Source organism: Acanthochromis polyacanthus, chromosome 9 (genome assembly GCF_021347895.1).
Source record: "Acanthochromis polyacanthus isolate Apoly-LR-REF ecotype Palm Island chromosome 9, KAUST_Apoly_ChrSc, whole genome shotgun sequence".
Taxonomy (NCBI): Eukaryota; Metazoa; Chordata; class Actinopteri; family Pomacentridae; genus Acanthochromis; species Acanthochromis polyacanthus.
Genome location: NC_067121.1, coordinates 30,223,837 through 30,251,749, shown reverse-complemented (window position 1 = coordinate 30,251,749; position 27,913 = coordinate 30,223,837). Strand labels below are relative to the sequence as shown.

Below are 27,913 nucleotides of genomic sequence, written 5' to 3'. Positions count from 1 at the left end.
CACCGCCTCTTTCTCCAACTGCTCTGGGACAGATTTATGCTTCAGCCTTTTTATTTATGAGCTCCAGTCCACCCTCCGCCAGGACGGCGTGACCGCGCAAAACAAGTGTGAAGTCGACATGGGAAGCTCCGTGGACCCGAGATGACCGATGGTTTGGTGGGAATAAGTCGGTCCTTTTTGTCGCCAGAGAGGGAAACTTAAAACAAGGCTTGTTTTTGGAGTCTCACCGCCGCCAGCCCTCCTCTCTCCCCGTAGGATTTGATTCAAAGGCGAAAAGCAAGATGGCCGCCGATTCCGTGCAGGTAGGAAAAGTTGACAACTTTTGCGAAAAGTGCGCAAATTTGCTTCGGAGGTGCGGTTAAAAGTTAGCAAACAGATTAATTTCATTAAAGTCGGGTCTCTGTGAGGCCGTGTGGCTGTATTAAAAGTTCAGGGCCTCTGTTGGATCCCAAAGGGCTGTCTGGGAATTATCCATGGATTGAGGCCTGGGAAACAATTATCCAAACTAACTTATCCACAACTTTTTAACCGGCGGTTTTGTGCAGGAACTGCGGCGTTTATTACATTTACGACCACTAAAGTAGAAGTTTAAAGGTTAGAGTTGCTGCAGTTTACGTTAAATACTAGTAGCTGAACGTTAACGTACATGTCTGTAGGCTAACGTTAAGTTTAGGAAACCCTGTCTGCCGTGTATTCACATGTTAGTAAAGTTAATAAAGTGAAAATGACACTTATTTTGTAGAGAGAACGCGGTTTGTTTGACGTTAAGTCATTTTCCAACGCACTTGTTGAACTTGTCACTAACAGTATAACACTGCAGTCGATAAATCTATGTGTGCTAGTCTGAACTAACATAAAATGCACTTTATTTGTATTTTAAAAAGAAAAGCCTCAGTGAAAGTCTGCATTCCTCAACTCCATGTCTCATTATTCACTATGAATAAGTTATGACTCATTGACTGATGTGGTTTCAGTTGAGTGATGTAAGGCCTGAAGTACATCCTTCTCATTGAAATATTGTTGATTTTTGTAACAGCCTCTCCATACAGGTCATTATTTGATCACGCTTCAAGTGTTACCAAGCACAGATTTAGCAAAAACCCTCCAAAGCTCATGTGAAGAGCTGTCTGATTACTCACACAGTATTATTCATGTTATTAGGGAATACTGGAGGAGGACTGCTTGCAGCACTTCTGAGAAGTATTAGATCTCTTCAGTAATTTTCCTGCTTCAGACCGAACACCAGTTTAGTTAAAAAATAGATGTATTTACCCATAATGTTAACATTTATTCAGCAATTTTGGTTGTTCTGATGCTTCATCAGTGTCTAATCAAGGTGACCACACCAAATGAACATGCTCAACACTGCGCAAAGCAAAAAAATAATTATTGTTACACAATATATGAAACGACAATACGATCAGTCATAGCATAATACGGTTCTACTGTAAGTTGATTAACTATTTTAGGAGTTAGGAAGTAAAAAAATAATGGGGTCCTTGCTTATTAATGTTGCAGTAATGCATGTCACAATCTAGTGACCAAATTGCCATGAAGACAAAGCTTGACTACGCACCACCGTCTGCTCAGCTGTGATGTGTACTCTGCTGCATGTGCTGCAGACGTACTGTGAAAAATGGAGTCGACATTTCTAAATGACCCCAAGCTTGTTCGTCTATAATATATTCTGCAAAACCAAGGTTTCATATTGGCGTTTATTGAACGGCACATACGCTGATAACAGCACCAGTATCGGCTCTATTACTTACAAAAACAGAATTATCACGTATCTCTGTACAAGTTCAGGAAGCCATGTTTATTCTTTATATATCTGGTATTATATAGGGTTGTGTGCAAAAAATATCCACAAGTTAGATAAGTATTTGATTCAGCATGTGTAGACTAATCTTATTTTTAGATTTAAGATCATTAACTGACTCAGTATGTGATCATCCATTCAGACTGGTGTGCCAGTTTACCATCCACGCTTTGCCAAAACAACCCGGAGTGAAACCTGACGCGGTATTTGTACAGTTATGATTTTATGCCGATGATGATAGAAACACTAGCCAGCATTAGATGCAATTGCAGCGTGTTATTTAAATGTTTATTGCTATTTGTGACACAACGAAAAGACACCTAAGGACCTCTGATAATGGCCATCTTTACCGTTTTTCTTTGACATATCTTGTAAGCTCAACCTAAACATCTACAACTGAAGGTCTGGAGTGGAACCAGATTAACTGAAGAGAGCAACAGGTGCTGCAGAGTAGTTTAAGCTCGCTCTCCTCTGTGACATTGCGGCGTCAGTTGTGTGGATATCTACTGTTGGAGCAGCTCGCAGATGACCTTTAACACCGGCTTGAAGTGCAACACGTTACCTACACTTCGACTTGCTATGGGATACGAGGCTCGTGTGAAGGTTGCGCTTGCAGGATCTATGTTTATTAGCTTGTGCTGCTATTTCTGGTCTCAGCAGAGCACCAGGCTGCAGCCAGCTGTGGGGTAAGATAGGCTGGGTGTCAGGTTGTAGGCTGAGATAGGCCGCACACAAAAATGGCAAGGGCTTGACTTTTTTTTACGCGTGAGCCTGGATAGTGGCCTCAACTTTTCCATTGTCCTATTGTCTGAATGGGGCTCTTGTTGTTGGACTTGGAGCTTTTCGAGCTTAAAGACCAACTTAACCTGCTTAGACTTTAGATTCGGACCTGATGTTTGCTTTTACCTCACAGTTTCCTTTCATGTGTGAGCCACCGAGAGACCTTTTCAACAGTGTCAACATGTGCAGGGGACAGTTGCTTTACTCAGTGAAGATTATTATCAGCTTTTGATTTAAATGTATAAATGAAATAAATTAAAGTTCTAAATAGTTGCCTGCAGGTCATATATAGCTGTAAACTTATCATTGTTTTTTACATTTAGTGAATTAAGCAGCTCTTTTGGCCTCAAAATTAGTGGCTACAGACTTTTATATGCAGTCCTTTCTTTAGTTGTGTGCCTTGAACATTTCACAGTGCAGCTAGCAGAGCCACACTGACAAGAACAAGTTCCCTCCATCCATCATAAACTGTATGCATTGTACGAGTGGAAACATTTGCTTACAGTTCCTGCTTCACTCGTCTTTGAACCTAATAAGTCTTGAGTTCCCGGTATGGCGTCATTCCCCTGACTAGGCAGTGCATTCGAGCAGCGAGGAACGATAAGAGCCGTACAGGTAAAAGAGCAACTCAAGGAAGTATTGCAGTGACAGAGAAACAAGAGGTGAAGCCAATCCTGCGAAAGAGCCCGTTGTCTTTCTTTCAACGTGCTCTTTTTGTTTGATCTCAAATTAAAATGCAGACCTTGCGGGTCTCCGAGCTGATTAATTTCCACCTTATCTGATTGGCCTTTCATGGATTTCCTTGCATTGTTGCGCAGTAAAATAGGCCTGTTTGGGTGTCCTCATGCTATCCTCAAACCACACAGCCACAGTGCAAACAAGTTTTGCAGGCCAGTGAGCCGAAGACGAGACACTGACCCTCCCTCCCCACTCCTCACCTCACGAGTTGTGACCTCCATTTTACCTATGAGTCATGAAGGAGGCTCCGGACCGGGATATGTGCAAACTATAGTTTCCTCTGAAGCGAGCACCTATAGAGAAAAGTACGGCTGTTTCATGAGGGCTGTGGGAGGGAGTGACTGAGCCCGTGGAATTCCCTTATCTGACCAAACTTGATGTATTTTCCCAACATAAACCTTTCAGCCTGAAGTAAAGTGAATGATTTCAGAGTTTCCTCCAGGTACCTGCTTGGTTAGTCACTTAAATCCTGATGCAACTTGTGTCTTGATCAATTGAGCAAGGTTTTACAGTCACAATAACAATACCTTCTAAATATGAAGGGAAGAATAGCCTCTTTTTTTTGGAGAGTAGGTGAACGTGCTGCTTGATTGAGATGTGATGGCAAGAATCAGAAATATTGCATTATGGGAAACTTTAGATTTTCTTGAAACTATCATAGATGAAAGATAATGTAGTGCTGTTGTTGTGGCATTTGGTCCTGATGAGCTCTTGTTTTTAAACATCTTTAGTAGTAAGTGTCCTATTTGACACCTGATATTGATTTAGTTTCACTTTTGATGATTGATTTTTTTTGTTGTTGTTAATTTTTGTCAACAAAATCTAAACTTTTTTGTCAGTCTCATGTTTGCGTTTTTAGTTTTTATTCCATCTAAACTTTTTGACGCCACAGCTGTCACCATCTTTGTGTACGGTTTCCCTGGTTACAGGTGTTATTCTGGTCTATGGCGAGGTTAGTGGAAAAGACTCAGTGTCCGTGTCCCTCTGCTGTGCAGTGACGTAACAGACAGGCTCCTTAGTAAATCCAGTGACGTTGTCCTTTCCAAACCCTGGCTGTTTGAACAGAACCATTGTCTCTCTATGGCAGTCCTGCTCACTTAGATTAGCATCACTACAACTGGCTGTTTGTCCATTCATGATCAGTTCATTTAGACAATGATTCTCTCACTTATTGTTTTAGTTTGTTGTTAATTAATGTTTTTCTTTATAAATTTCATTGACAAAATTACCACTGCTCTTTACTGGGTTTTACACCACCTTACTGTTGTTTGGGGTGTAGTTCAGAGCTTCTTTTCTGCCACACAAGTTGCTTTCCGGGGGGGAGGCCACAATGACCAGCCAGCATTATGTTTTTAACTTAAGTTAATTTTAGACACAGTCTTCTCCCTGGAGTGAGATTAGATCCCATTCTGGGCTGCTCTGACCTCACAGAGTGAGAAGCTAAGAGGGATTTGGCTGTCGCTGCTCAGACGGTTTATCTTCTCTGTTGATGTCAATGGTCTGTGAGAGAAAGAAAGTGCAAAGTGAGAGAGCTGGAGAAAATCGGATCACTAGTGGAGTGAATGATTGTGGCTTTAGACGGTGCATCTGCAGGTTATGGTGTAGCCTAACCTCTGTGGCCGAGGATACCCTTACTTTTACGACGAAAGGAACTTCACTGGAGTTCATGTGATGACAGTGTAGCTGCGCAGCAGATCATGCGTGGACTGGTTTGTTCAACTGACCTAGAGATGGAATTGGACGAAATTGATGAAATTGTGGTAAGGCAGAAAGAGTTTATCTTGTTGACTCGGTCTACAGCTCCTCTTCAACAGCAACCCACTAAACTGAAACTGACCAAACCCAAATACCTGAATGTATTTTGAAGGCTTTCTTTCATATTAAAGTCACGCTTTGTGCACTAAGACAGATCTAGTGGTAGTCAGTGTGGTGATGCTGGTTTTCATGTCATTATGGCTTGTTTTTATGAATGGAACAAGTTTAATTTCCAGTACTTGGAACAACTTAGCACGGTGTCTTTTTGAAAGCAGTTCTACTTTACATTTTACATGTTGGGTTTGTTTTAGTACCCGGAGTGATTGAAGTAGCTGTGTTTCATGCTGATGGTTTTTCCAAAAATCTATTACACTGCTTATGCATAACTGACAGAGAAATGATTTATGGCACACTGAGAGCAGGCTTTATTTTTTGGGAGTTTGACTTGTTTGAGCATTGGTGTCTACTAGGTGGAGATGAAATGTTGGCATTTCATCACTGTAGACACTGATCACATTTATAAGATCTTGTTTACAACTTTAACTTTAAAGTGAGGAGACATTTTCAACAAAACCTTTAGATTGATGAACTACATTGTGAAATAGAATCTACTGTGATTATTCACAGGCCTTAGATCGTACCAGACAAATACTTTAATCAGCTAGTGGAACTTTGCCATGTGTTCGTGATGACTTTTTAAGCTGACCTTTTCAGGAAGTGACTTCTAATCTCTCTTTAGTTAAGGTGATGGTTTTAAGGATGCCGGTCAATGGCGACTGACAGCAGCAGTGAAAACAGCACGTACAAAGGCTAGCTCAAGTTCAAAACACACCACTACACTGGAGTGATGCCAGGATTGTCAGGTTATGCAGCCAGTGCTGATTTCTAAACCTCTTGTTTGATGTTTTCAGTGCAGTGAAGTCTGTGTGGCTTATGCAGCTGTTTTCATTTGAAGTGTTAATTGTAAAAGTGACCAGGATCAGGTCATACAGACTTCATTCAGTGGCTGCTGGGATTCCTGCTGTCCTGAGCTGGGTCACATGCCAAAATAGAAATACATGCTTGTTGTGAGGCAATAGCTTCAGCAAAAATGCCGCCATGCACAGTCGATTTGCTCACTAAGTCACTGACCTCTCTCTGTCCTCTCCTCCTTTTTCTCCTCCATCCCATTTTCCTCTTCCTTCTCCTCCCTTGCTGACCTCCTCCTAAATTACATTCCACATCTTTCCCTTATCGTCTCGTTCTCCTCCTCCTCTTGTGTTCTCCTCCAGGGGGATGCCAGGGGCCAAATGGTGGCGGAGCGACTCGGTCTGGGACACAACCTGGACCTGTCTGACACCATGGTCCAACAGAAGCTAGATGAGATCAAGGAGCAGATCCGCCGTGAAATCCGCAAGGAACTAAAAATTAAAGAAGGTGCAGAGAACCTGCGCAAGGTAACACCACAGATTTTATTTAGTTAAGCAATTTAGTGTTGCATTTCCATACAGCTGAGTTGCTTTAAAAGGAGACCAAGGATGATCAACACCAAAGGTCAGGGTTAGAGATCAACCAAAAATGTTTTTTTTGTGGCTTATGTTGGTGATTGGTCATCAAGAACGACTGATTAACCGATATCTGGACCCAAATGCATTACAACTTATTTATTAAGAGCTTATGATAGCAGTTTCGTTCATACGTAGGTTTTCATTAATAAGGATTACTGTTACTCTAAATGCACAATAAATATTATATATTGGCAGGCTGTGATAGCAGGGAATCAACTATTCATACCTAGGCTTCATCATTAGTAATGGTTACAATAACTGTATTTTTGACAATAGATGTAGGAGTGATGATAATTGAGTGTACGTTCCTCTTCTGTTTATTGTGAGATCACTTTATTGAGATCAGAAACAGTTTATCTCCTGCACTTCAGTCTGCTTCTGTTTTGTTAGTCTCTCTCTGTTCTATCACTTTCGTTGCCCACTAAGACTCAGATCAGATTACTTGTTATTGTTTTTCCGGCTGATCTGTGGCTGCCTCCTAACCTCCCTGCCAGTTGTTAGCACAGCTACAGCCACTGTGAAAGCAGCTAAAGTCCTGATTTGTGGAGATGGCTTTGATTCTTATTCACTTTTTCCTGGTTGTGTCTCTTCTAGAGAGATGTGTCTGTCAGTTAGAGCAGAGTGTTGAAGTTGATCTTCATCTACAAAGATTCTACAGTGCAGCAGATAGCGTTAGCCGTAGAACCGTAGCCTACCGCCATCAGCAAAATGAGTTCCAGCCTGCCTGTTTTAGATGACAAAGACATTGTAGAGATGTTATCATTGACTGTGCAGTTCTCCTCATCACTAATGAGCTCAGTCTCACAATTAAAATGTGTGGAGTTTCCCTTTTAAATCTGAAGTGTCAAATTTCTTTCCCTCAGGTCACTACAGACAAGAAGAGCCTGGCTTACGTGGACAACATGCTGAAAAAATCCAACAAAAAGGTTGAGGAGCTCCACCAGGAGCTACAGGAACTCAACGCCCACATTGTGGTCAAAGACCCTGAAGAACTGCTAGGTAACTGCAGAAACACTACAGCTCCACCAGATGTTGTAAAGATTAATAAAGCAGAAAAGAATTGACATGAGCTGATCCTGTACTGTACCAATTGTTCCACTGTTGTAGCTCTGTTCTTGTACCTCAGCTCTTCTGTCTGCATTTGGCCGTGGTGGTTTAGTGCTTGAGGTAGGGGGCGACTGATACTGATCAGTGGTAGTCAAGGAGATAAGGGTAAGCGATATAAGGATTGCATCAAAAATGGAAATTATTTTGTCAAAATTTAGAAAAGCACAAACTCCAACACAGATTTTTTTTAAAGACTTTATTTCTGATTTAAAGAGAACTTTTCAGTATTTATCTTTCAGAGTTGATTGGCTGTTTCTAAGCAGCCACAGAGATTACATGTAGAGAGAGGCGGCCATTTTTAAATTAACTTGTTTTATCAGGAATCATGTAACTAAAAATTACATTAATACAATAATTGATAAAATGCTGAATATAAAATCTGTGTTTGAATCCTAGTTTGTTACATATTGGCAGTAGAAATTAAAAGACCTGTCAATTATTGGATCAGGTGATCGACAGACAAAAAGATGTCAATTGTTAACAGATAAATGATTAAAATTAAAAAGATTTTTTGCAAAAATGCCTGAAACTGAAATTTCAAGCGTCAAAGTTGGGAAATATGTTTGCTTTTCTTTGTGATTGTTTGGACAGAAAAGCCATTTGTTTATGTCCACTTGGGCTTTTTTACTGTTTTCTGATGTTTTTATATGAAGTCATTAGTCAGGTAATAAACCAGTGAGGCAATGATGGAAATATACTGTAGTTTCAGCTGTAATTGGAACAATAATTAATAGGTTTATATTGGCTGCGCAGTCCAGGAAAAATGGTCTTAGGCACATTCAAAGGTCAGCTTCAGTTAACATTTGTAATCCAGTCATCCCTGGGGAAGCCTTGACTTGCAGCCATATTCATGTAATAACTTTCTTGTGAAAGCAAAATAATTTTAGAGTCACTCTGAGCTTTAAGTTTATCTGGGATTTCTCAGGTATGTCACATCAGCTGGTCCTCCAGTTACTCTGTGTCCGGCAGCGCATTGGCTAGTTAGTGGTTTATTGTAAGTGCAAAGTATCACAGAGTAAATAATTCTGGCAATGCTGTGTCAGAACAACACCTATATAAACTCTCACATATGCAAACACACAGAGAGCACATTGAGTGTTTGGAGGTGACTCACTCTCCAGAGGCTGACATTGTTGCATTCCACATTCCAGCGACAGTTACAATGAGCTGTCGATTGTTCCCCTCCGAGGCCGTTGAAAGCCTGCTCCTGTGCGTTTGTCGACGACAATGGAATTTGGAGAGTTAACCACAACAGCTGTGTGCATTCACTTTGGCTTTGTTACAGCAGTTGCCTTATGTAGTGGCTGTTGGTGGCGAGTGTCCGGGTGAATTCAGGAAGAGAAGGAATGGTATTTGTGCTCCTGTTGTCACTACATTCCCCCAGTTCAGTTGACATTAGGAAGTAGATGAGGAGGGATGTGTGTGTTTGTGTGCTACAGGAGGAAAGGGAGTCTGTCTTGGTAAATGGTTATCTTAAGTGGAAACAAATTTAGCCTGACTCTGCGACCTTCTATCTGTCGAACAAGGGCTTTCTTTTTAAGTGACGCAATGCCAGTGGAATGTCGCTGGCCATCGCAAAATGATGGAGAGGGACTGAATGCAGCTGAGCCTCTCAGACAAGAGGCGGCTTCTTGAAATATGTTCAGCTCACGAATCCGCAAGAGACAGCACTTGTTTCCTGAATTAGTAGGAAGGAGTTGCTCTGCCTCTGCGAGCAGCCAGAATGTGTTTTTGTTCCAGGAGAAAGTTTAGGGGGCTCTGGTTATTCTCCGCCACTCAGCCGAGGCCAGAAATGGACCGAGTGGCTCTCAGGCGCTGTCTGGGACCAGCAGCTCTGACGGAGGGTCACCAGTCAAGTCCTCTGTCACGTATGATCTCATTCATAAAGAGACTTGCCCTAAGATCAGCTGTTGTCCAGACCCAGTCTCAAGTGACAAAAGTGTTTAGGTCCAGGTCTCCCAGTCATGATGTAATTGTTTAGCGAGCATTATTAGCTCCTTCCTCGCTGCCTTCTCACCAGATACACATGGAATTAATCTGAGGGAGGGTTCCCCTTGTCAGTTTTCCAGCGGTGACATCAGCCTCGCAGCTATTCAGTAGCTCAGTATCTTGTCCTCCGGCCCAGCGTGGGCTGAACCTCGCTGAGAAGGAGAGCGAGGGTGGGGGTCCTTGAATTCTTGGCTTAATGTGATCTCAACCAAACCGCACCCCCACACCGAGAGGAAAGCCCCAAACGTAAACTAGATGACATACGCAGCACTTGTACACGTGTGTCTCTGAGTGTGTCATTTTTACTGATTTGACTCTGACGCAACCTGATCTGAACGTACTCACCGATGCTCGACAGGCTGTTATTATGCAATTTTCTAAATGAAGAAATCAGTTTTGCCCCAAGCCCCTGTAGCATTCTTACCTTGCCACACAGGCTTGTCAGCAGGTACGTGCCCACTTTGTTTTTCCCGTCTCCCCCTCTCAGTGTGTGAGTCTCTGTATAGAAAAGGGTAGCCCTGGCAAAGCTCGCATCACCTCCCCTCCCACGCGTTAACAGAAACTTCAACAGTGATGCTCTCCGTTCATTAAAGGTCATTAGATGAATCATTTAGGCTTGCGTTTCAAAGAGTCACATGCTTCCTTTTTGCCCATATCCCGCAGGTGTTCAAAGGAATCATTAGGCAGTGTTTTGATGAAACATTCGGAATGAATGAATCACAGACCCGCCTGCTGGTTATTGTTATCTGTATCTGGCAGTGTCTCACGGCGCAACTGATTTTCTTTACCCCCGTTATTTTCAGTAAGTCCAGTCAGGCTCACTTAGATGGACTCAAGACATCTTTAGTGAAGGGCTCAGTGTTTGTTACACAATCTAAAAAGAACTGTACAAGAATTGAGTTAAAAGACTTTAAAGTTGCATATCTATTGTGCTAATCTGAATTGTCATTACTTGTGTTTCCACATGTTGTTACTCACTCACAGTTTACTCTTTCGGTTCTTTCTGAGAGCAGTTCCTTAATGACAACATAAACCCTGAAACTGAACTTGCAAGTCGAGTCGGGAGAAGTCGGGCAGGTTTTTTTTGCCCACCTCACCTTTTTTGCGCGTGAGAATGTTTTGCTGTGTGCTGGTGTGATCACTTTGGGGAGGGATTTTCTCTGCACACGTCGAGTCCAGACACGACCAGAAAAATCACAGCAGAACATTAAGCTTATCTGCCAGAACTTTGGTCCAGCTGTGAGGATAGAAGGCAGTTGATTTTGTTTTCGCTTTGTGTGCATATCGTTGCATGGTTCGTGTGAGAATGTAGTACAGATTCCAATGACTGCACGTGTATGGACATAGTAGTGCTGTGTTTTTTTTTTTTCTTGGTGCTGCGTTTAAAGTTGGCATTCTTCTTTGGTTTACTTTGCTTGTGCATTTACAATAATGACATTCTAGTATTGGTAATTGTCTGCATGTTGAAACTTGTTTCTTTTTTTCTGAATGGCCCAGAATAGAGATGGCTGCAGGGGTTACCTTGGGTTGTTGCGGTTGGAACGGGTTCCAGTAAAGAGCCAGTGAGATGACAGAAAGCGTCTTTGATTTAGTGCCTTTGTATTACAGCTCCTGACTGTCAGAGCATCAAGCAAAGTCAGAATCATGTCAAACTGAGCATCTACCTTCACTTTTGATGGGTTGTAAATAATCACTGGTTTATTTTTTTTGTGTGTTTTTAATGGTGAAATAAGTTATGTTAAAAGTAGCATCAAGTTTTGTACAAAATTTCGCTGTGACACCTTTTATCCTTCTGGATCTCTTGATGTTGCTGTCTTGTTTTGTTCTTTTTCGTTCAGAGTGTGTCGTATAAAATCTTGTGCTAACAAACCACATCAAAGTATAAGAATAAATATTTGTGGGTGCATTATCTGTCAACTGAAGTTGTTACTAGACGTGTTTTTGTACACAAAGTTATGTCACTTTTGCAGAGCTGCAGAACTGTTTATCTCACTTTAGAATGGCTGGCTGCCAAATCTAGTTCATATATGCTCAGTTCGTGTTTATAGATGATGTATATTTGTGACAAAGTTAGTTGCATGCATGTAGTCATACATCTAAAATTGTTTCCAAAAGGACATAAGATGCTAACCTGTTGTTTTTTTGTCTTTACCCAGAATGCCCTTTGACCCCAGATACCCCGAACAGCGAGGCAAAACTGTGCACCAGCAGCAGCCGCCTGGCCGCCCTCAAACGGCAGAATGACATTGAGCTTAAGGTCAAACAGGGCGCTGAGAACATGATTCAGATGTACTCCAACGGGCCCTCCAAGGTAGGCGCAGGAGAGGGGGAGGGTTCACCTGACATTCAGGTTTTAGCTGCTTCATGTCAGCCTGCCAAGTTTGGAAAATCAGACACATCAGTTGCGTTTTCTTAAATAGACAGACCGAGTTTCGCTCAGCTGAAACTTTCTCTTGGAGTTTATTTTTCTCTTAACCTTTTAGTAAAAAGAACACTGTGCTTATTAGAGTGATTTGATGAGGCGAAGTGGAATTAATTAGGAAAGAAAATGTGTGTGAATGGTAGAAATCCTACACACTCTAGCATTACTGTGCATTTATTTCAGCCACCGTTAACAGTTACAGGGTGCGGTCTAGTCCAGCTGAAACAGTGCCGTGTTGCACTGTATGGGTAACTATTTCAGTTAGACACACAAAATGACACATGCTGCTCATGACAGCTGGAACCAATTCCTCAGTGGAGCAAGTAAACCAAAGCAAGTGCACCCAGAGCAGGGTAATGCTTTGCAGCTAAACCCGGTTGGAAATGGCTCTCGAGGCTATAAAAAACAAAGTTTAATAAAGTATCTCCACAACTCGTTGGATTTTGATCATCACCCCATAGAGATTCAACAGCTTTTCTCATTTGCTGATGTGCTCATGAGCTGCCTGTATTTAAGCAGATTTTCCACCACCAACAAGCAGCACGCTACACGATCAAAGAGATCACAGCCACAGTTTACAAACTGACTTCCTGGTCCAACGCTGACCTGCTGCAGTCGTCATATTCACTGACATTCTTGTGCAGTGAGTGATTGTCACTGAGCTTTTGGGTGTGCTTGGTTTAAATTTTACCTCCACATAAAGTGGCTTAGGTAATTGGGATTAGTGATTACCTTTTTCAGTCTTGAATGTCTTACCGCTTGCGTTTTATCATCCATTGGGCCCTTTGATATTATAATCCTCAAAAGTCTCAGATATGGTTTTGATCAGAATTTTTTGTAACATATAGAAATTATGGCCAAAAATAAGACCAAAATTGTCCTTAAATGAACTTTCTGACCCTCCCACAGGAGCCAAAGAGCCTTTTTTAATTTAGTCACTGTCGTTTTTTTTTAATCATCTTTAACACTCAGACTTCTAACTTGGCATTACATGACAGAGGATCCAGATGTTTTTAACAGTTCACAGGTGAGCCTGTCTCACATGGCCTTCAGCATGTTTCCTCACAGTACACTCTCACACTGAACTTACTTCATGAACCACTACTGGAAAGCTCTGATTCTTCACCAAGAAAATCTTCTAATAAAAATCTGATAATAAAAATGTATTGCAAGCTAGTGATAAATCCTACTAGTTAATCTTCCTACCGATTCTGTCCTTGTCCAAAGCAGCACTGAGAGGCATTTTGTACCACAGGTTGTAAAGGATTCCAGACTCATAATCACTAAATGTCTAGACTGCTTAAGGTAGAGTCTTTGCAGAAAGGAACCGTGACCATAATCACATGAAAACCGAAGCAGGCGGGCTGGTTCCCAGTTGGGATACCAGCCTGCAACATGGCAGGTTTGCTTTTACAGCTTCTCTGTAGGGGAGGAGGAAACATGAGAAGGCGCTGACACATTCTGTGTGTCATATACACCGCTGTTGGTTCACAAAGCTCTTACGGTCCTCGTCTCTCCTCTAATGCTCCGAGAGAGGAAAAACTATAATTTAGTTGGGAGGTGTGTGTAAGTCACCAGCGCTGGTAATAACAGCTGGAGCACCGAGAGCCTCTCATGTTCATCTTGGCTCTTGTGTCCGTCAGTAGTAATTGAAACCACTTTGTAGTCGGCGGTTTGGTGCAGTGTAAAGTTCCAGCCGGTGTCATCTCTACTTAGCCAGTGACATAATTCTGCATTTTATTATGTGTCTGTGAATGTATGAGATGTAATTTAATGTAGCATAGATTGATTTAATTCTCCATGGCTTCAAAATCCTTTCAAAGGAACAGACCAACATTCTGAGAAATATGCTTATTTGTGTTTTTGCCAAGAGTTGAGATTATTGCCACTTTCAAGCCTTGTACTACTTTACAGTTAGCTGCCAGATCACAAAAAAACACAATATAGCTTGTTTTGTTTTGTTTTTTAAATCTGCAGAAGAGCTAAGGTGTAGAAACAAGTTGCAGTTTCATGTTGTGTTGCATCTGTTGAAGGAGCTTCTGCATAGGAACATCTGTTTAAAAAAGGGTTTGGCTTTACTGAGATGAAACTGAAGTATTTTAAAGTTTTGAAATAACATATAAATCATCTGGCTACATACCAACATCTCCATCAAAGTTTTGCAGAAATGGACTCGCAGACAATACACAAACCATAGTTTAAAAAGCAGAAGCAAGCATCAGAAAATAAAGACATTATAAAACAAATTAAAGGTATAAAATTCTTATCTGTGTAAATATAGATGTAGGTGAAACCATTAGTCAAAATCAGACAGAACATTCCAATTTTAAAAAGCACGCTTTGAGATGAAATTTGAAAGAAATAAGGTCGTGGAAATTTCTGCAGACGTGTGTCCAGTTTTAAAATGAACAAGTTTATGGTGAGTTCTAAACATAATAAATACTTTTTAGGATGTCTAAAAAGGCCAGATGTGAGTCTTTTGAATTTACCATTTTGTGTTGGTTTTAAAAAAAAAAAAAGGTACCTGCAGATCCTTATTGAGTAACTGTGCTCCTGTACAAAAGACTCAGGCTGCCTGTCTGGCCAGAGGGGGTCACAGTGTTTTGTAAGCGACCTCCTGGTCAGACAGACAGAGGCACCTTCTAGTTGGAAATAGTCCTGTCCTGATGTCAGAGAGGAAATGCCTGCTGGACAGAGGTCTTTCCTGCACAGGCCGCCATCAACAACCAGGATTTAAACTTCACAGGAATTCGGGGTGGAGTTTGCTTACTTCACTGCGTGTGTGTGTGTGTGTGTGTGTGTGTGTGTGTGTGTGTGTGTGTGTGTGTGTGTGTGTGTGTGTGTGTGTGTGTGTGTGTGTGTGTGTGTGTGTGTGTGTGTGTGTGTGTGTGTGTGTGTGTGTGTGTGTGTGTGTGTGTGTGTGTGTGTACGTGTACGTGTACGTGTACGTGTACGTATGAGAGGTTCAGCAAACACAGCACACAATGAGATTCCACTGTCTTTTTGGGTGAATAAAATTTTCCATGTGGTCACTTGGACTTTATCTCCAATTAAGGGCATGAACTTGGCTGTTTGTGTTACGTACTCATAACAACAAAACACAATGAGTGACGAGGGCTGACGTCCATTTACAGTCACGTAAAGTCCTTTTGTTTAAAAACAAACTATAATTAAACCTTTGATTTAGTCATGAATCTATGTAACGATAAAGTGCTCTCAATAAACTGTGGTTGTTTTGTTTCGAATAGGATCGTAAGTTACTAGCGACTGCCCAGCAGATGCTTCAGGACAGCAAGACGAAGATAGAGTTCATCAGGATGCAGATCCTCAAAGCCAGCCAGACCAGCGAGCTGAGCTTTGAGAACAATGATGTGATGGGTAAGGGTTCACTTGCAATTAATGATCAATGAGAATTAGTCTGTGAAGGTTTTCAGGAGAAAAAAGTCTGCTGGATTAAAGCAGAAAGACAAACAAAGGTTTAAAGATAGTTCTGCATCAGAATAAAGAACAATGTCCTTCCTTTAGACAAGCCCATCATCAGCCCGTTGGACCTACGGGTGGAGGAGTTGTGTCACCACGCCAAGATCGAGTCTGCAGTGGCCGAGGGAGCAAAGAACGTCATGAAGCTTCTGGGCTCTGGAAAAGTCACAGAAAAGAGAGCTCATTCAGAGGTAGACTGATGCTCTGTTCATGTATTGACTTTATCTGTGCGCTTCATTTTCAGCAGTGATTTGAAACTAGCCAAGACAAGATTCTCAGAGACTTCAAATTGATCCCCACGCTGCTACTGTGCTCTTCTAAAAGAAAATAGGCCATGTAATTGATGTTTCTCTCTCTATCCGTCCTACTCCAACTCACTTCTGGCCGTCTCTTTCTTTTATCTGCTTCACTTCGTCAGGCCCAGGCTCGTTTTAACGAGTCCAGTCAAAAGCTCGACCTCCTGCGATACTCTTTGGAGCAGCGCCTCAACGAGTTGCCTAAAAACCATCCTCGCAGCATCAGCATCATAGAAGAGCTGTCCCTGCTGTCTTCACCCACCCTCAGCCCCAGATCCAGCATCATCTCCACACAGAACCAGTACAGCACCGTGACCAAGCCGGCAGCACTCACAGGTAACTGAGCGTAATGACTGATACTCCAAGGACATTTACACTCTGACACCCCAGCTAATCGCCAAAAAAAAAAAAAAAAAAAGTAAACGTTACATGTGGATAGTGGAAAATCTCCAGGTTGATTGTTTAGTCTGTATGCCTCATGTTGATCGTCCAACTAATGAATATTTGGCTGGACAATCACCTGTGTTACTTTCATAAGGAGCATAGCACTACTTTGTTAGCCTTCCAGGGTTTATTGATAATTTTTGACCACAAACAGGTTGCCTGTGACCCCAGTTTCTCAGTTTTGGACTCACCCAGCCTAATGGAAACTTGTAGTTCTGACTTATTTGACGTTTCGTGAATGTTTACTTGGATTCAGACAAGTCTTCGGTTTGGCCACTTTTTTTTTTGTTAAAACTGGTGTGCAAAAAAATCTGTTCTGAACTTTAGCCAGCAGCACTTTGCTTATCATAGCTCAACAACCAATATGGCATATTGTCTATAAGCTCTAGGTCAACTGCATTATTTTCCTCAATAGTTCTTGTGCTGGATGCATGGATTGATACAGTTTCAAAATCTGTTCAAGAAAACAACGGGTTCAAATTCTTTGCTGTTCTGAAAATATTAGCTTTTAATGTTTACTTGTAATTCATTTAGTTTTATGGTTCTTAAAGCCTCACCAGCAGCCCTAAAAGTTAGTTTTTATTTTATTTCCCACCTTAGGCTGCTATAACACGTGCTGTATGTCACCATTTCTTTAAGTCATGCAGTTTTTTTCCTCAGGCACTCTCATGGTTACACAGAAGCTTCAAACATCAAAGATTGGTTTGGTTTATAGTTCTTCATTATAGATCTGGAGTTTTTGGATAGAGCTCAGATTTAGCTTTTATTTGTGCTGAACTGTCGGACTTTAAAAACCAAAACTTCGCAGACTGAGATGAGACTTGTTGAGCTGAATTACAAGATCGCTGCCACTTTCGATACCGAGTGATGTAAGAAAATGAAAAAGTTTATTTTCAAGAAGTTACCAGGCTGTTTTTTTCCTCCTCTTTCCTCCCAAAGCAACACTTTTAAATAATGCATTTATTGATTTTTCTCTCTCACATCAAGCTTACACTTTAGAAGGTTGAACATTAAAGTCAAACAAACCAAAAACATGTGGCTCCAGCTCAGATTCCTACCCAACACACCAGAGGTTACAGTGATCATGGGCAATAAGAGCATTCAAGAATGCCAGGCTCCACTTGGTTGAAACGGTTCCCAAATTTTATCGAACTGGTCTGCTTTAGAATGTAGTATACATCTTATACAAGGTATTCAAACAGCACCAAGTCCAACAGAACCCTCTGCCAGCCTTTAACAGCTGTATTCCTTCATTAGTCCACTGCAATAAAATGCTCTTTATTGCAGTGTAAGTGTTTTGATGTTACATGTCTGCTTGGGAGGCCCAGGATAAAATACACTGAGTCCATCTACTATTCCAAACCCAGTTTGGTTCATAGACATCAGACCTTTGCAGCTAATGCTGTGACCAAAGACATTTAAGAAGATCCATTGATCTTCACTTGTCTGCAGATGTAATTCATTGTTGCAAGGGACACACAGCTCAGCCTTAAATTAGCCAATCTTTATAATTAGAATAGAATAGATCTTTATTGTCACTGTTATATCAAACAATGAAAATCAGTTTAGTGCTCTCCGTATAGCAGCATTAAAAATAAACTATGTAAGGCAATATTAACACACTCTAAAAAATATATACAACCGAAATATAAGAGCAAACTCTACAGTGTGGAAATGGTTTGTGGTTAGAGACCTGCTCTACACATGATTACTGCACATGAATTGCACTGCCACATAAATATTGCACGTGTAGGTGTGTGATATTGTAATTCAGGGGACAGGTAGCAGACATTTGACAGCTTGGGGATAAAAGCTGTTTTTGAGTCTGTCGGTTTTGACTCGGACACGTTTATTTGTGTGTTTGTCCAACCTGAGTGAGGCTAGAACAAATACTAGCCTGGCCTGAATCATTCAGCCAGTCCCTTGTGTCTGTGGTCACCTGAAGTGCCTTCAAGTGTATTTAACTGCCAAACTACTTCACTGGAAACGGCTTCTGTAATACGGATGTGTATCGTTCCTCCTCACCTCCAGGCACGTTAGACGTCAGGCTCATGGGCTGTCAGGACCTTCTGGAAAATGTCCCCGGTCGTTCCAAAGCTGCGTCTGTCCCGCTGCCTGGCTGGAGCCCCAGCGAGACGCGCTCGTCCTTCATTAGCCGAGCAAACCGAAACCGCGGTGTGAGCTCAAGGAACCTGACAAAGAGCGAGGAGCTCTCTAGTAAGTACATCCGACCTTGTATGCAATCTGAAAAGACTAAATGTTAAAGACAAGGGTCAAACGTTTCTGCCATGTGCAAAGAAACAACAGCTGGAACGGTAATATTGGTCAAATGAGTTTTCCTTGTGTCGTCCTGTGGGTCAAATATGACCTGTTTGAAAGTTTGAAAATGTAGGAAAAAAATGTGTCTTCACAGTGAAATGTCTGATGTCCACATTTTCAACATTTTAGGGAAATCTTTGAACATTTTTTGGTGGGGAAGAAGAAATGTTAAAAATGTTTCTTAAGAACTTTCACAAGAAAATCTACCAAATTCAAGTGAATTTCGCTGGATTTTGGTTGATTTTTATGTGACTGTTCTTAAGAAAATATCAGAAGTTTTACTGATAATATATGTAATCTGATATTTTTAGGATTTTTTGGGGGAAATTTTTACTCACTTTTTGAAAATATTTACAAGAATTTTCTTGCCAAATTTGAGGAGTTTTTTCAAATAAAACTTTTAAGGGAAACTTTTAAGTAATTATTGGAATTTTCTTCCTGAAAGTTTTGCAAATGTTCAGAAATTTGGGAAATTTTTTTCAGAATTTTTGGATTTTTTTCAGACAAGGAATCGATATTTTTTTGGTGATTGTAAATGAGGACAACAGAAGGGTTAATACCAACTAAATGTGCAATAGTGACAGTGGGAAATGTAAAATAAAATGATCTGTAATAGTGTTAGAGGGATTATATATAATGGGATCTTATGTTATAGTGACAGAGGGGTCAGTGTAGTATAGTAATGTACAATAACAACAAAGAGATATTTGCAAAATATAATCATGTGTACATTGCTGCTTGGTAGCTGCCTTGGTCCCCCAGCTTTTGTCTGTTATGTGCACTACGTTTTATCACTTGTTGCTTGTTTTTCTTTTTTGTATGTCTTTGTTCAGCTATGATCTTATGTTATTTGTAATTTCTTTGTTTGTGATCTGCCAATGGGACTTGAGATGGAAATTAGCTGTACGGCTATGTGGAAATGTACCTTAATACTAACTGTCCCGTTTTTAAAAAATAAATAAATAAATTTAAAGCGTTGCTCAAACTCTGTGCTTTGTCCTCAGATGAGATCAGTGCCGTGTTGAAGCTGGACAACACAGTAGTTGGACAGACGAGCTGGAAGTCGGTCAGCAACCAGGCCTGGGACCAGAAGTTTACATTGGAGCTGGACCGGGTAATACACACACACACACACACACACAATTCTTCCTTTAAACTACATTTCTGCTGTAGACTCAGTGTTGGATTCATGCAACCCAGTGAGTTTCACATGTGTATGCAGCTGTTGATGTGTTTGTGTGTCTCTGTGCTGCAGTCCCGTGAGCTGGAGATCTCCGTCTACTGGCGTGACTGGCGTTCGCTCTGCGCCGTCAAGTTCCTGCGGCTGGAGGACTTCCTGGACAACCAGCGTCATGGAATGTGTCTGTACCTGGAGCCACAGGGAATGCTGTTTGCTGAGGTGCACACACACACACACACACACACACACACACACACACACACACACACCTTCTTAATCTATTCGTAATAAAGCAACGTTTACAGATCCCATTGAAGCAACATATGGCCTGCAGGAGACCAGTGTTTTTTTGGATGCAGTCAGTAAAATTTACAGCAAATATGGTGACATGTTATCATGAACTGTATTAGTTTGTACTTGTGTCATTTTAGCTGTATAATATACATTTTTAATTTAATCTAATGATATTTGGACATACACTCACATACAGATTGGCACATGGCACTGATTATTTTCTGTCTTGACGTTTCCTTAGGTTACATTTTTCAACCCTGTCATTGAGAGACGACCAAAGCTGCAAAGACAAAAGAAGATTTTCTCCAAACAGCAAGGTGAGTCAGTGCTGCCAACTAGGGCTGGTCTGAATAGCAGTTTCTGGGCTCTGGATATTCGAGATCAATTAATGACGAATATCCGAATATTTGGGATTTGAGTATTCGGATCTCAACCAAATATTTTGATATTCAGGTCCAGCCATGCCACCAACCCAGCTTAACATTCTTTCAAGGTGCACTTAAATGTAAATTTTCATTCTTTTAGACATTTTTGGAACGTGTGTCCACTTATTTTAACACAGTGTTCTTGGATTTTGTAATTAAAGCATTCATTTGTCTCAAATCAGTTCCTAGATCCTAAAAAACAAAAAACAAGAGATTTTGTGTTATTTCTGTGTCCCCCTCCATGTGTTTGTCCTCCTGATGTTACATTGTGTTTCATCATCTCCCTGTTCTTATTTTACTTTGTCTTTGTCAGGTAAGACTTTCCTGCGAGCCCCTCAAATGAATATCAACATCGCCACCTGGGGCCGTCTGGTCAGAAGAGCCATACCGACCGTCAGCACCAACTCCTTCAGCCCGCAGGCAGCTGAGACCGGACCCAGCAGCCTGCCCGGTTCCCCCACACCCAGCAGGTACACAAACATATGCAGGAAAGATACTGACAAGCCATTCTCACACGCTAAAACTAGAAAAAGGGCAAACTGTTTTACAAAAAATGACACTAACAGCTTTTTGTGGTGATAAGCGCCATCTGAATCAGGCTCTGAGCTGTACTTCTGTCCACTCACAGCGATCCACTGGTGACCAAACTGGACTTTGACAAAGAGCCAACGCCAGGACCCAAACACTATCCAGCACCCGACAACATCCGAGAGCCGCTGGTGCAGCACAAGATACCAGACAAAGAGGAAGTACAGGTACGGTAGTGTTCCAGGAATCACAAGTATTGTTGATGAGGCGCTCGCTGACAAACTGATGTAAGAGCAGATCTAGCGGTAACTGAGCAACAGCTGAGCGCTTTGTTAATGCAAATGGAAAACGAGCTTTCTGCTTCAAACAATGTGTCATTCCAGTAAAGATTAGAGTGCTTTGTCAGGCAGAAATGCCAAGACTGTAGAGAAACGAGAGAAATAAAATACATTTTAGAAGGCTGTGTTCTGATAAAAATGTTTGTCAGCTACGATCTAACTACACGTGTTCATTAATAATGTTCACCTGCGGTCATAGGTAGGGCTGCTCTGAAATAAATAGTTGGATAAAAGAAACCATTTTAATAATCTACTCAGTTTGTCTGTGATTAAATGTAAAAACATTCCTCTGGTATTCTTGTGTCCCTGCAGACGAACACTGTGCTAACTGACGACCAAAGTAATCATAATTATCCAGTAATACATCAGTGGTCATTCTTTATCATTTCTGCTTGAACAGTTCCAACCAATTTGCCTCCTTGACATCTTATTTTTTTCACAGCTCTTCTTCCTGTCTTTCAATATCCATCTTGTGTTTTCTCTCTGCAGGACGCGCTCGCCTCATTCGATTTCCTCAACAAGAGGAACAGCATGGCGATCAAACCCGACTTAGACAGAGTGGAGGAGCACGAGATCCAGCATCCAGACCTGGAGCTCACCGCCATCCAGAAGGACTCAGATATAAGGTGGGAGGGCCGAGGACTCGTCAGAACTCTTACTGGTGGAGTTCAGAGAAAATTTCTTATTGAAGTTAAAAGATTTTTATTGTTTGAAGTAAAAAATCTCTTCGTTCTGTGTTTTCTGCTCATGATTTTGAGACTGTGGGAATGAAGGATGGGTAATGTGACACATAAAGGCTTTAAATAACAACCTGCCACCTTTTTCGTCATAATCGTTTGTTTCTCTGCTGTGACCTGCTGCCTGAAGAAACCAGTGCAGTGTTTGTGTAAACACTGCCCCCTGCCTGTGACTCTGTGTGTCTGAATTGAGACCTCATGCTCTAATTTACTGAATACACTGAATGTGCACTTTGTAGGGAAGAAGAGCAGTTCCACTTCAGCCTCCAAGACTTTAAATGTGTGGCCGTACTCGGACGTGGACACTTTGGAAAGGTACATTTCACATGACTGACAGATTTAGAGTTGCAGCTAAGATTATTTTATCATTGATTTATGTGGGGGGTTTTGCATTAGATGCTTGAAACTTGTGATATTATCAAGTTGCCTGTTTTATCCAACTGACTGCCATTAATGCTCTTATTCCATAAGCTGGAAATTATCGGTACACTGTAAAAAAAAAAAGTTTGTACATTTTACAGTGAAAAACTGTCAGACCTGACAGTAAAAATCTGTAAACTCTAAAACAGGTTGATGCAGTTTATATAACACTGAAACCCCGTAAATAGGTCAATGAGGAGAGAAGTGTGTTGTTTAGATTTTTTTTTCTCTTGACAAAATACATTTCCAGACTCCTGCACAGTTTTTAATGGAATAATGCTGTAATATGGATAACAACACTGTAATTTGTGCTTTTAATTCCCAAAAACAATCCAGTTTTTCACTATTACATGTACATATTGTTGTGCTGGTAATGGAAACTTGCTGCAATATTTCTAACAAGTAACACGAGCATTTCTGCATTTATTTCATGTAAAATATACAGTTTGTTACCGGTTAAATTAATGTACTTTTGTGTTGATAATGGGCATAAGCTTTAATATTTATGACAGCTTTAACCACAGCTTTTGCTAAAGATGTATATATTTAATGTAAAATACACTAACTGTTGTGCTGATAATGGAAAAAGGCTGTAATATTTACACAAACTTTATTTTATATAGTATTTTTAAAAGTTAAAGCTTTTTATTTTACTGTAAAATATGGAATGAAGTACGCTTTTTTTTTTACCCTAAAATCAACAATATCAATACATTTCTTTATTGTAAATGTAGAAAATGTTTTACTGTAATTTCACGGTAGCGTTCTGGAAACCACAGCTGCTGGAAACATTTTTTTTACAGTGTAGCTTGAAGTATCACTTGAGCGATAAGTAAAATCAATTTTCCGCCTCCTAATTTGTGTATTCATTCGGCTCTAGTCCAGCAAAACGGGCAGAAAGCTTCAAATCTCTGGATTGTTTTTCTCCTCTGCAGGTGCTGTTAGCAGAATACAAAAGCACAGGAGAGATGTTTGCTATCAAAGCTCTGAAAAAAGGAGACATTGTGGCTCGTGATGAAGTTGACAGGTGAACGTTTTAAGCTGCTGAAGAAAATGCTCAGTGTTGATGTGGATTCTTCATCTTTGAGTGGAAGGTGCAGCGACTGAAACACTCTCCTTCTGTCTTCTCCAGTCTAATGTGTGAGAAGAGGATTTTTGAAACCGTCAACAGCGTCCGCCACCCGTTCCTGGTCAACCTGTTTGCGTGTTTCCAGACGCAGGAGCATGTTTGTTTCGTCATGGAGTACGCGGCGGGAGGCGACCTGATGATGCACATCCACGCTGACGTTTTCTCTGAGCCCAGGGCCGTGTGAGTGACCTTTTAGTGACCGCGAACGCTCACAAAGAATCACTGGAATACCGTTCAGATTCCTTTCTCCCAGCTGATCAAACTTAATCAGATAAAGTGTGTTAATGACCGCATTTTGAATGTGCTACAAAACATTTTCCTCGTGTTTAGTTCTTAGGAGGACCGTATACAAGACTCAAGTGATCCAATAGTTGTTTCTTTTCTGTGATCCTTTTTGCTTGTTCTCCAGTCATGTCGTCTAATCTACTGGGTGTTTTTCTACCTTTTACAGCTTTTATGCAGCCTGTGTCGTATTGGGATTACAGTTTTTACATGAACATAAGATTGTGTACAGGTAAAGTTTTAGAAATTTTAACTCTTAATTCTTTTCGTGGAAACATAAAAATCCCTAAAACCTATTTCTTTCTCTGCTTTGCAATTTGCAGAGATTTGAAGCTGGATAATCTGCTCCTGGATACAGAGGGATATGTAAAGATTGCTGACTTTGGGCTTTGCAAAGAAGGTACTATACATCTTCAAACTCTAATTGTTCAAATCAATCCGCTTTTTGGCAGTTTTTTGAACCCTAGTAGGTTGTGAGTTTTACTTTGCATGAACAGCATAACTGCAGTGTTTCCTGTTTAGTTTGGATTATTTGCGTGTTTTTCCACCCTCTGCTTCTCTGTTTTCTGTCAGTATCTGCATTTTAATCTTCCTAGAAAGGCTCTGAATATCCTCAATGTGTTGCTTAAAAACATGGATTAAAGGTCGGGAGGTCAGGCAGTGATTTGTTTTGGAGTAGTTTTTATAAACGGCCTGCTTGTTGCTTTCAGGAATGGGTTTCAGGGACCGCACCAGCACGTTTTGTGGCACGCCGGAGTTTTTAGCTCCAGAGGTTTTAACTGAGACGTCGTACACTCGTGCTGTGGACTGGTGGGGGCTGGGCGTCCTCATCTTTGAGATGCTGGTTGGAGAGGTGAGAAGATGCTTCATCAGGATTGGAATGATGAAAAACGATTTGTGCAGATCATTTGCAGATTGCGTATTTGACCCTATGTGAAGCAACAGTGACTCTAAAGCCCTTTTTGTACTCGTGGAACACTGCTGCTTCATCAGGACGTTCAAGTATCAACTTTCTGTCACTGAAACAGAGGCCGCTAATGGTCCTCAAGGCTTCATTCAGACAACCATTTGATTGATTCTGTCCTGTGATCATTTACATTTCTGAGAAATAAATTCATGTGTAAATGGACGCCAAAATCATCTGGATCCTGCTGCTGTCTGATGCTGCAGATATTTAATTACCTCAGAGAAAAGAAGCAACAAACTGAACTTCTGCATTTTGTTGAAGGAAAAAAACATTCATTATTAGTTACATAATAGTGTCATTGATCTGACTGGTTGTGTTTGTTTTCGTCACAGTAAGGTTTTGTTTCTTGGACATTTCAATTAGTAATAAATGTGAAATTGTACAGCAAAATAAATGCAGGGATGGGATCAGTTGACGACGGGGGGGGGGGGGGGGGGTGTATGTGCGGCGGCGGTGGAGCGACTTCCAATCGCTGGGCCGTTTACAATCGTCGTTAAGAAGCTATCGTTAACGTCGTTACCATCTCGCGGGAGTATCAGCGACAATAAAGTGTTCAAACTTGAAATGAAATCGGCGGAAATAGGGGGATCCGCGGAAAATTCCCATCCCTGGACTCTTCGCTTCATGGTGATTCGATTACAGTACCGTACATGACTGCTCTCACTGAGTGGCAGCTAGCATTCAGCGCGGTGGATACAAGCAGCCGTTCGATATTACGACTCGCCGACCATAAACATACCTCACCCCCCCCAAAAAAAATTCTCCTCGAATTTAGACGATTCACAAGAATGACCCTGGCAATGATAAAATCCACGGAAAATTCTCATCCCTGTAAATGAGAAAAGTGCTTTATGAATGCTCTCCTATTAATGCAGTTCAAACGTCAGATCAAACCCTGTCAGATCCTGCCTTTTTAGATTGCTGTTGCTAACTTTTATGGAAAAGTGACGGTGATGTTAATTCAGACACTGAGGAGGAGAAGTTTGCATTTGAAAAGCACTTTATTTAGCAACATTTGTCATATCTTCGTATTCTTCATTTTGTTGTGCTTCTTTTCAGTCGCCGTTCCCCGGTGATGATGAGGAGGAGGTGTTTGACAGCATTGTCAACGATGAAGTGCGCTATCCACGGTTCCTCTCCACTGAGGCCATTTCCATCATGAGGAGGGTGTGTAGACGGATGAAGGAATCAGTCTTATGTGACCACATCCAAAACAAGTCATTTTAACTCTGCTCGTGTGTCCTTCCTGTCAGTAATTGATGATGGTGATATAGAAGAATCAGATTTACTGTTGTTCTTGTCCTTTTCTCAGCTTTTGAGGAGGAGCCCGGAGCGACGTCTGGGAGCAGGAGAAAGGGATGCAGAGGAGGTCAAGAAGCATCTGTTCTTCAGGGTAAGGAGCTAAAACAAACACCGGCTCAGATAATTATTGCGATTTAGGAGCTGAACTCTCATGTGTCTCGGCGTCTCTTGGCAGAACATGGACTGGAACGGGCTGCTGGCCAAGAAAGTGAAGCCGCCGTTTGTGCCGACGATTCAGGGCGCCAACGACGTCAGCAACTTCGACGATGAATTTACGTCAGAGGCTCCGATCTTAACCCCGCCCAGGGAACCCCGAATGCTGAGCTCCGAGGAGCAGAACATGTTCTCTGACTTCGATTACATCGCTGACTGGTGTTAGCTTCACCTGAACCCCCTCCAAACACACACACACACACAATACGACACACACACACTGTGAACCAACAAGCACAGCAAATGACTGTAGCTCATCTTATTTTTTTAAAAACTCTCCTATTCACTGCCCAAAAACGTGGAGGAGGAGCAGCGAGCGGAAACTCTGTGCCATTGAGAAGCGAGTCCAGATGCCTCCCGAGGCCCCCACTTATTTTTTAATCCACATGAAGAACTTTTTTTTCTTAAGAAAAAGAAAACAAATGAAATTGTGTTGGAGAGCGAAGGAGGAGGGACGTCCTCCTGCACAGACTCGTCATGTTGTCGTCGTCGTCGTGTCTTGTTGTCTGACCACTGAGAATGTCTTTTCACATGAACTCCCAGAAGACGGCAACATCACAATCATGTTATTCAGTGTCACTGTCTTCAGTTTTTTCCTTTTTGATGTGTACAGATTATATTCAGTCCTATATTTTATTGTGTTTTTCTGTCTTTATTCGCAAAGCCCTCGCCGTAGCTTCAGGACATTTATCTCACTGTAAGGTTCTGCAACAATCGTGTCTGAATCCGGCGTTCGGTGAATTTAAAGTGCTCAAAGCATCGTCACTGAACGGACGACGACAAACATCTTGACTACTACTGCTGCTTCTCAACTTGAAAGTAAAAGTCTTCGCACTACATTTTGGGTCAAGAGGCCAACTTTTTCTCTCATTTTGTTCACGTGAAGCGCTCATGTCTGCGTACGACTCCTCACATTAGAACACGAAACGGCAGCTTCAGCCCAGCTGCTCATTAATGAACCGTTCTTTTGGAAACTTCTGTTGGAAATCAGCTAAAGCATGTTGGCCAAAAGAGATCGTAGAACATTACATATCGTCTCTCTGATGCCCTCTAGTGGCTCTACAGCTGGAAGTTGACACTCGATTGAATCTTTCTGAGCTACAAGATCAAAACATTAAGCATTCTGTCCGGTCAGTTCAATTGCTTTTTTTTTTTTTTTTTAATTCCTTAACAGCCGTCTTCAGTGGACCTGGCTTTTCTTTCTTTTTTTGTTACCTCAGTGAAAGTAAAAACACTAAAATAACTTTCTACCAAAACCAAATTCATCCTGTCCTTCTTGAAGCAGCAGAGGAACATATTTGTCTTTTTAACTCGTGTTGTCCTGTGGGTTGAAATTGACCCGTTTTAAAGTTTGAAAATGTGGGGAAAAAAATATTTTCACAATGAAACTTCAGATGTCCAC

General features: G+C 41.3%; 1 protein-coding gene across 1 annotated transcript; it reads left to right on the top strand.

Moving 5' to 3' along the window:
• On the top strand, window positions 1–27,147 carry pkn2a (protein kinase N2a). Its single transcript, XM_022214310.2, has 23 exons — window positions 1–302; window positions 6,364–6,528; window positions 7,503–7,638; window positions 11,892–12,046; window positions 15,406–15,535; window positions 15,683–15,828; window positions 16,056–16,269; window positions 18,409–18,594; window positions 19,701–19,810; window positions 19,952–20,095; window positions 20,412–20,487; window positions 20,909–21,065; window positions 21,224–21,350; window positions 21,951–22,087; window positions 22,438–22,513; window positions 23,554–23,645; window positions 23,751–23,927; window positions 24,199–24,261; window positions 24,353–24,429; window positions 24,740–24,882; window positions 26,056–26,163; window positions 26,309–26,389; window positions 26,474–27,147. Exons 1-23 carry the CDS (start codon window positions 282–284, stop codon window positions 26,675–26,677), a joined length of 2,925 nt encoding a protein of 974 aa, XP_022070002.1. The 5' UTR covers window positions 1–281; the 3' UTR covers window positions 26,678–27,147.
• The last annotated feature ends 766 nt before the right edge of the window (window positions 27,148–27,913 follow it).